Source organism: Drosophila guanche, unplaced genomic scaffold (assembly GCF_900245975.1).
Source record: "Drosophila guanche unplaced genomic scaffold, DGUA_6, whole genome shotgun sequence".
NCBI lineage: Eukaryota > Metazoa > Arthropoda > Insecta > Diptera > Drosophilidae > Drosophila > Drosophila guanche.
In genome coordinates, this window is record NW_022995745.1 from 4539092 (window position 1) to 4548941 (window position 9850).

General features: G+C 44.5%; 1 protein-coding gene across 1 annotated transcript in view; it reads right to left on the minus strand.

The window, feature by feature from the left end:
* Nucleotides 1-9572, minus strand: part of LOC117581270 (carbonic anhydrase-related protein 10) — a 17542-nt gene extending 7970 nt beyond the window's left edge. Inside the window, exon 1 of the mRNA XM_034268281.1 lies at nucleotides 8772-9572. Coding sequence (XP_034124172.1) covers nucleotides 8772-8853 — 82 coding nt within the window. The 5' untranslated portion in view covers nucleotides 8854-9572. The remainder of the gene's footprint in view (nucleotides 1-8771) is intronic.
* Nucleotides 9573-9850: the final 278 nt, after the last annotated feature.

The following is a 9850-nucleotide window of genomic DNA, read 5'->3' on the forward strand; positions in this document are numbered from 1 at the left end:
GATGAGCTGCTTCTGCTGCTGCTCGAAAAGGAGGATGCTGCCACGGAGAAGGATGAGCACGACAACAGCGTTGTCGCCAGGCAGTCTGGCGCCAATAAAGTTTACACTCAGTTGCCACATTTCGTTTATGGGCAAGTTCTGCTTCCGCTTTATCAAGCGTCAGACAATTTTCGCTATTTTTTTCGACTCACTCTTTCCCCCGTCGCTGTGTCCACCCGTGACCCCCTTTGAGCAGTTTGAACGTATTCAAAATTTATGCTATATGCGTCGTGGTGGGGCATTTCAGTCGGTGTGTGGGTAAGAGGGCTGCGAGTTGGTGAGACAGTCGGGGCCGGGGGGCTGGGCTGGCAATAAAGCCCAAAGAAATTGCTGCAAGCCAAAGCGGAAGTTCAAAAGGGAGTCGCTGGAACCGTTGCCCGCTTCCTGCCTGCTACCAGCAGCAACATCATCCAACTTCCCTGAGTCTAGAGCATTGCGACACTGACAGAGATTCTGTCGTCGTTATGGTAAGGGGATCGCCAGCTCTTGGATCTTTCAATTGATCGCTCGTTTGGAGAGTAAGGAACAAGAATAACTGGCAGAGTTCCTTACTCTAGATAGATCCAAGAGCTTGAAGAAAATTCCTTACATCCTTTCCATACCTTACTGAGAAAGTGTGTCTGGAAATCGTTGGCAGGAATGCGGTCTGGTCCAGCCGAACCTTTGCCTCTGTTTGCTTCTCGTGAATTCCTTTTCGGTTTGTCGTGTTGCTTTTCTTGGCAGAACAATGAACGTCCGCTTTTTGCGAGTCGCGACTTGCGACTCGGCGACGTCACTTCATTTTGTTTGTTTGTCGCTCTACGGCTCTTGGCCGTTATTCTTTTAGTCTGCTTAGCGCTGTAAAGTATGCTATTAAATTGGCCTCAGACGAAGTCAACTCTCAGAAGAAACCCTCAGTCGAAAGAAAGATAATAAATAACTTTGGAGACGTTTAGGCGTTCCGAATATATGATACGCTTTAATCGGAAACAAAGTGCGTGTCTAATTAGTAATTTATTGATGATGAAGGTATATCTATGGAGTAATGGATTGTCTTCCATGTCTTAAAATTGGTTAGCTGTTACAAGGTTTTTTTGAATGTTTTTCCTTTCAATGAATATCCTCGACATATATACGAGAACTTAAGGGCATCGAAATTACTTCTTGGAGGAACAAACACAATATACGCTCCCACTGCCCGCTTCAACTGCTCTGAGTGAATACTGCAGGAATTTGCAAACAAATTCTCTTAGGTTGCCTTATCGAAAGCCTCTGGTTCTGGTCCAACTTTAAGCACATTTCCGATAGCTCGTCAACACATTGCCCCAACACATCCCCCTGTTCTTGCCCCTCGTTCCATCTTCTAACAGCAATGGAACCCTCAATTCATTGGATAAACTCGTTTTTATGCTGCAACAGCAACTTAATTTATTGTTAAAACAGTTTTATTTCCATTTTTGCTCACTCTCTTCGACCTACACTATTTCGATATTCCCACCAGGAAATGTGGGGAGTCTTAGTGGTCTTGGGGGGTGGGCCCTGGGCACGACAGTCAGTCTGTCGCCACAGTTGTGTTTTGGCCAATGGTTTATGGGTTTCTGTTGGCCATTTTTGAATGGAATCTGGCTTTTGTCTCTGTCACCAACTCTCCCCTTTCCAATCCCATATCCGTCTCTGCATTCCCTTCCCCCTTCCCTCTGTCTATGTGCCTTTCCAACTCTGTCGATTCCCTTGGCCCCGGCATGTGGAGCACACTTGGCCTTTGTGACAGTTTCCAGTTTCAGTGGCTTTAATTCGTGGCCAAAGCTGTTTATCAATTGCAGTTGCCAGAAGCCGTTGGGGATTGGAAAATATCTCATGGCTTTGTCCATTAGATGCCAGTCCTGACTGACTTGTCCCTCTAATGAAGTGCACGAAAAATTTGCAGCTCCAATGGCAGGAAACACTCTTTGGAGCTAACTATTTTGGGACTTTTCATTGCTTTCTTTTTCTTCTAGAGATATTCAAGGGATCTGCAGGGGTAAGAGTATCCAAAGAGCAGTCTTCGTGGCCCGTTTTATTACTTTATCTAATAGTTATTGTAACTACGATTTGTTTACATCCATTTCCATTTTGATTTTCTTATCAATAACAAGCGCGTTTAGATGACTAAATTAAGTCAGATTTCCCCCATGCCCTAGCCCAAGCCCCAGCCCCAGCCCTTACCACAATCCCGCTTTCCACTTTCATTTCCATTTCCACTCTCGTGTTTGGCTGTTTGTAATTACGGTGAGCGTTAAATCAGAATCAAGTGAGGAGGTCCCCGGAGGGGCTGTGTGGCGGGTGGCGGGGTCTAAGCCTTCTGTTTGCTTTGCCTCTGGCGTTTCCCCCTGGGTCCTCTGCCCGTGACCCTGCTCTGGTTGCGAGCCCCGTTGGCGTGCTTGAAAATGGCGTAAAGATGGAATGTTTGGCTATCAAAAGCGACAGAAACGACAAGGGGGAAATGTCGTCCCCGGCTATAGACCAAGTCACGCACACACGCAATGTGCCTCAGTGTGTGTGTGTGTGTGTGTGTGTGTGTGTGTGTGTATCTGTGTGTGTCGTGTGTTGGGCTCATCAAAAGGCAAACACGCCCCAGCAACATTTCAATGTCTAAATGAATTAAAACAAGCCAAACAAAAGGCCAAAGCCGAAAGCAGCTAAAAGTAAACGATGCCAACACAATGATGGGCCAATATATTAGACATCCAGAGAGAGAGAGAGAGAGAGAGAGAGAAGGGGGAGGGTTCGGGTGGATAGCCCTTTTATGTGTAAATTATGGGTTCAATATAATATTGACAATGAATCAATAAAGGAAATGTCCTTAAAATTAATAGGCGACATTTTGATATAGAATTACTCGCTATGTCATCGCTTTTAATTAAAATTTCTAGACAAGGGCGCGACACACACACTGGCACACACTCGCACACACACACACACATAAGACTACTCGTACATTGGCATGTCCTGGGTAAATTTATTGCTTTCTGTTAAGCGCCCAGCGAAGCGCTGATTAGTATCTGTGAAGCGCTGCTTCAGTTTATCAAACTGTCGCCTTTGCCAGCCCCCCCGTTGAAGATTGACGAGCATAACTCTGGTCTTGCAGCAAACCGAAACCAAAACCCAATCCTCAACCCCCTTCCGACCATGCTTCATCTGGCACTGGCATTGGCATCCTGCTCCCTCATGCTCTCCCTATGCTCTCCGCACGCTTCATTGTTCCGCAAAGTTTCCAGTGGTTTCAATGGCGAACAAACCTTCAATCAGAATGTTCATTAGTTTCTTCAATTTTTAACATGCTTTCACCGATTGGAAAACATACAAAGGAGAGTCCAGAGTCCAGCGTCGACGGTTCGATGGAAAACTGATTAACTGAATGAAAAGTGGCATGGGAGAAGAGAGGAAAAGTGAACCCAACCGTGTGGCACGTCGAAACTCACTCATGGGTGCGGACTTTGCATTACAAATATTCGAGATTTGTAATTGTGGAAACTCTGAGATTTGCACAAACTTTGCACATCATCTTAGATAACCCTTCAGCTTTGGTTAGTCCAGAGATTTCCTATTTGTGGCCTCATTAAACCGTTGATGCACTCGCACAATTCACAACTTTAGCCAAAACAATGCTCAGTTATTAGTTACACAAATTACAAAGTTGCCCGGAAAGTGCTGTCTTTCGAGGAATGTAAAGCATATCAGAACTTTGTTGTCTGCAAATGTAAATTTTCTATTCCCGCAAACAATTCACACTTAATCGTCGAGCAAATTAACCAGCGGCAACGACAGCACAGAAACAATTTCCACGCCATTACATGATTTTTCTAAATAGTTGGAGAAACTTTTACCATCTCTCTACCCGCAGAGGAATTCCGTTTATTTCGTTGTTTTTGTTATTTGTTTGTGAAATACTTTGGACTCCCCCCCCCCCCGAGGGAAAAAACAAAACACGAAAATTCCGATTTCATCTTTGGAGTAAATTAAAAATGGGTCAGCCAGGGCCAGCCCGTGAGAGACAGAGAGAGAGACTGAAATGCTGATGAACAAATGGACAAAGTGGGGAGAAATAAACGTTCAACTCACGCGATGAGTTAACAGCAAAAGTTGATGTTTGGGGAAAAGAAAAGCGCGTTCAAACACTCCTGAAAGCGATGATTGAAAAGCACCGATAATGCAGTTATAATGGATTAAAAATAAACACAGTTTCTTGGGGTATCTTTCGGGAAACTATAGACAAAAGTCTGTATAGAAATGTGTACCCCAATGGAGCTGAAATTCCTCCCATCTTCCAGTCAAAATCCTAATTCTCGTTCCATCAAAAAAAGCGCTCTGCGTGGCCTGGCCAAATTCGAGTTGCCCGACCTGTAATTGTCAACAAATTAAGCTAAAGCCCATGTTCAGGAAGCGAGTTGGATACTCAGAGTGGGGAAAGCTTAGAGATGGAGGGGAAATAAAGCCAAATAGAACGCTTGAAAACCATAATTTGACTAAAAACCGTCTAGACATTTGCCCGCTTGCCACTTGCCACTAACCCAAGTATCTTAATTTGTTGGTGCCAACAAACTTTTGCCCCACCAGAGGCAGCACCTCTCTTCCTAGCACCACCAAACCCACAGAAAAACTCAAAGAAATGCAGAAAAGGAAGGCAAAGTCGAAGTCGAAGTCGAGGCTCAAGAGGAAGTTGTGGCCGTCGCTGCCTGGCATATACAATTTCGATAATAAGCAACAGTACAGTTTTCCCTTCGCTTTTTTTCCCCTACCCCAGCCCTCAGTACTGCATTTTGTGCTGGGCGAATAGGAGTGGGCGTGGCATGCCACAAACACACGTGTGCAGTTTGGGGCAAGGCGAGGGGTACACTAATGCGAGTCACGTCAACGCTGCATACGAAATCGTTTTTTGAAAACTTTCCACCACAGTTTTGGCCAACTTCATCTATCTTTGAACGGTGCCTCAATTAGTGGCATTGGCCTTAAAAACGTGGCACCACCAGTTGTGGCAAGGCGACGGCAGACGACTTTAAGTGCCACTCTGGCTACAGTCACAGTCATTACATCATCATCATCATCATCATCATCATCTTTGGAAGCGACGTGGTGGTCATTGTATTCATCTTCATTCGACGGCCCTGCGGCTGACATATGTATTGGCGTTTGTAATATGACAGACAAAAGCACAATCAGCTAAGCACTTACTTAGGGCCAAGCAAAAAGAGAGAGAGAGAGAGAGACCAGCGAAAGAGGGGTGGAGCAAAAAAAGAAATAGAGTGGGAGAGAGAACGATAGCGGGAGCGAGTGGTGGGGGGGGGACAAAAAACGATGCCACTTGGCTGGCCATGTCAAAGTGATTTTTCACCTCAAGGGCAAATTTAACACAATAATTTGCACAATTTGTCAAAACAACCCTCCGGCTAAATGGTATCATAAACCACACACTCACACACTGCCACATTTTCTCTCTCCCACACACACACACACACACACACACAATCACACTGCGTAGCCCATATATTGACCCAGTCTGGCTGGCTGGCTGCCTGTCTCGCTGTTTGCACGAAAGTGTGAGAGTTGATTGTCCTGCATGCAGTTCTCGCTTGGCTTTGGCTCTTTTTTCTCCGCTTTATCCCCCACACCCACATACCCACATACCCACCCGTCTTTTATTCAATATTTTTAGTCGCTTTTTTTTACGGTTGGCTTTCCAGCGGAAAAGAAAAAAGCTTCTTGGATTATTATTAGGTTGTTGTTAGCTGTAAACATTTGTACGATTAGTTGGGTTTAGATTTAAGGTGAACATTTGGTAAAAAGTAGGATTTTTCTTTCTTCCAACTAATATTTCAATTTAGTTTAAGTGCAGTACTTTCATTGAAATTCAACGAATTGATCGCAGAGCCTAATGTTCTTTGTAGAAGGAGAATACTCACAAATTTACACTTGACGCTTACATAAGTCGTTAAATAAACACTTCTTACTGATATTTTGTCTGTCTGCTTCAAGCTTCTCGATCTCACATTGCAACCATTCACTCAAACGCCAGAATTCGGAGATCCCTAATGGGTAGAGTATGCTCTTATATTTTCATATTTATGCCTGGAATTGTTTTGTCGCCATTTCTCTCCCTTCTCATCTTTCTTCCCGGCTATACCCCTCTGTGAATCACCACTCGAACCATGTCACCCCCAAGTCGTTTCAGTCATTTTTCAGTTTTTGCACTCTGCAGTTTATGCAATTTCAGTTGCTGTCGCAGTCACAGTCGTGGTCGTTTCAATACCCTTGCAAAGGGCATTACAAATCTAAATATATGTTTGATAATCCTCCATTAGTTTATATTTTTTGCATGTTTATTTGTCTATTTCCCAGTGCTGAAGCTAAGCATTGAAGGCAGCTTTTTGGAGACCTTTATTGTTGATCTTTGTGCGGGAACAAAGTTTTAAATGCGAACATTTTATTTTCCGAAATAATGCTATTTTCTTCATCCCTTTGTGTGCAATTTCATTGCCGAGTCGCGAATGTATTGTTCGATCTTCGAGAGTATCAAATGGTTCGACCATGAAGATAGTTTTCCTTGTAGTTGTCGTTGTCGTTGTCGTTGTTGTCTGACCGCACTGCAATTGTAGTTGTTTGTATTCCGCTTATTTTTATTTGCACTTGTTTATGCTGCAATTTTTATAATAAACGGCACTGCACCCACACGAAAAACCACCTGACTGCTACACACTATCCTGGCGTACCGATCTGTCTGCGGTTTTTCCCACTAATGTCGGTCAATGTATGCAAGTTTTTCCACGTAAATGTACGTGAACCGTAAAGATTCAATGTGATGCCGCACACAAAACGGGCATCGAATTCTATGCATTGGCAAATTCCAAGTATTAAATCAACTTGATGAACAAAAGTTATTGAGTATTTGTTTATTTTATTTACGTTCCTGCCACTGCTATGCATACTCGTTGCTGATTTTATTCTTATTTGTATTTCCTGCACAAATATGTGTGTGTGCCTCTGAATGTCATGAAAATTCTCTCGGCTCGGAACATAATCATAATTGGAAACGAATGCCGAACTTTTCTGGGTATTAAATGCGAATTGGTGGACTCAGTGGGAGTAGATAATTTGCAACATACATAAATATATATGTAAATATGTAAGAGAAACACTTTCAATGGCTTTTGAGTGGAGCTTCAACTGAGCACCAATACGGGAATATTTAAAAAAAGATATGTTGGCACACTTTTTGAAACTGTTTAAAGACATAATTAATTGTTTGCTTCCACTGCAATTTTCTTCAATTTTAGTTATTTTCAATATTTTGACACATGATTTTTAAACATCACCTGGGTCATAGTTTTCCTATGAACTCTTCTGATTAAAATAGTTGTTCTTTCCCTTCCTCCTTAGCTGACAGAGTCTTCGCAGGAAATCTTTGAAACTTGACATAAATTCTAAAAAAATTTCCTATGAAAAGCCTTATGCTGAGGCAGCCACAAAACTTGTACAGATGTGAGCTGCTCGTAAGAGCAAAGGAATTGCTAGAAACTCCTGGGGACAGTTTGAGGTTGCAGACCGTGCTCGTGGAGGAGAAGGAGGAGGAGGTTGAGCTAGTTGAGCGTTAATTTGTATTCACTCGCAACCTTTCTAGCACCCGCTGTGGTCTAAGCTCTTTTCTACACATTTTTGTGCAAATACATTTATGTTTTCCCTGCTGCTCTGTGAGTGTGTGTTTGTGTGTGGGTGTTTTTTTTTTGTTTGCTGTGCAACAAAATGCATTAACTCAACTGAAGCTGTCCGAGCACATCCTGCCACGTCTATTTGTCCTTTTGTCCCAGTCTTTCCCAGTGTTTTCTCTATCTCTCTCCCCTTTCCACTTGCTCTCTCTCTCTCTCTCTCTGCCACTAGCTTTGTGTGGCAAGTGTCGGTGCGTTTTTGTTGCGGTTTGTCTCCATGTGGTGGGGGATATATCTATGTCCGTGTGTGCTTGTCTGTGTGGTGCCTGCCAAAATCCTTTTAAACTTGCCTCGCAAAACATTTTACATTCGATGACGTTTTCATTGCAAGATGCAACGTCAACAATAAACACACACAGGACCAGAACGAGAACCAGAAGGAGGACCAGAAGCTGGTCCAGGAACCATAAGCAGGGCTAGAGCCAGAGTGTGGGTCAAAACCAGAAGCAGATCTCCCCAAACCAAGTAGCAGAGTCGAAACCAGATTCAGCCACAGAGAACGATGCACAGAGAAAAAAGGCAAGGGATTATGGCGAAAATATTCACTAAATGTACTTTCAAATGATATTAAAAACTCCATTGGATAAATTGATAATTTCGAAATGGGAACTTAAAACTTTCCTTGAATATTATGGAGCGGATCATCTATAATTTTTTGGCGAGTGTAGGAGGTGAAAGGGCGTAACGAAAATCAAATTTGGAATCAGGGAATCCTTCACCCATTCCAAACAGACACAAAAAAAAAGCAGGAAAGGAAAGAGGGAATTGCAAAAAGAGACTGAAATAAGAAAGGAGCGCTACAACTTCATTGCATCTGTTTGACTGCCCGAATCGAATGAGTGAGCGAGTGAATGAATGAATGAATGAATGAAAGGAGGAATGAAATGTATGGCTTGCTTCGTTACATTTCCCTTTTGGCCATGGTCAGCAGCTCATTGTTGTCGTTGTCGTTGCCATTGCCCATTGCCCGTCCGTTACCCGTTGCCCGTTTGCTTTTGGGCATATTTCACTTACCGGAACTACAAAGCAGAACGATTGCTGAGCAAGCGATAAATCCTGCTGAGGAGAAGCAAAATGTGTGCCCGGGCGACGGCATCTCTGTGGATTGCTGCGACTGTGACTTGCCGGAGCCAGAGGTTGAGGAGCTTCTGAATGCTGAAGCTGCAAGCTGCAGGCTGCAGTCGGCAGTCTGGTGGGTTGGATTGCGCACGAGTCTAGAGTTTTGGAGATCTGGCACTTGAGTCTATTCCTGGGCGGGCTGGGCTTCTGGCTTCTGGTTTCTGGTTACTGGCTTAGAGCAGACAGTGGCTTTCGGTTTCTTTGGGCCAGCTTCTTGGGTCTGGGGGCGGCAGCAGCATCATCATTGGCCGCATTGTCATTGACTGTGTGGGGCACCGGGCCACAGTCACGGCCACTGGCTGTGCCTCCGCCTCTGATGACTGCACTGAGCCACCTCTTTGCATATGCAAATTTTAATTTCCGCTGCTTTCTTTGATGTGCACACAAGTTGCATTCTTCATTTCCGTCTTTCTTCTCAACTTATCTCTCTCTCTCTCTCTCTCCCTCTCTCTGTGTTGCACTCTTTCTGGGTATCTTTGTTCTTTTGGTTTTCTTCACACACACTCGAAAAAAAATTCGTAGAAGATAAGCTGGAGCTGGGAACACACACCCGAAGCCGCTCACAGAACAGGTTCAAATTGCAGTCACAGTTTCAGTTTCGCTTTCGTTTCCGCTTGGGGTTTCGCGCTTTCAAAAGCACGCTTGGCCACACTGCACTCTCGCTTGGCCGACCAGACGCGTCCGTTTATCTCTGAATCCGAGTTGAAACTGAATTGTCACTGCTATCAGCGCCAAAGGATATGCAACGGCTGGCTGGCTGTCGGCTGTCGGCAGGCGCGCAGCAGCAGCAGCAACAGCAACGGCAGCACTAGCAGCAGCAGCTGCGGCTACAACAAGAACAAACACAGCCACAGCGGCACTCACGGCGTCGTCGGCAGCAGCAGTTCGACGCAGCAAGTCAAGCCTCGTCCCAGCACGAGGCAGTCCGACCAAATCCGAGCAGCGCGCCACTAGCATTGGCACACGACTGACTC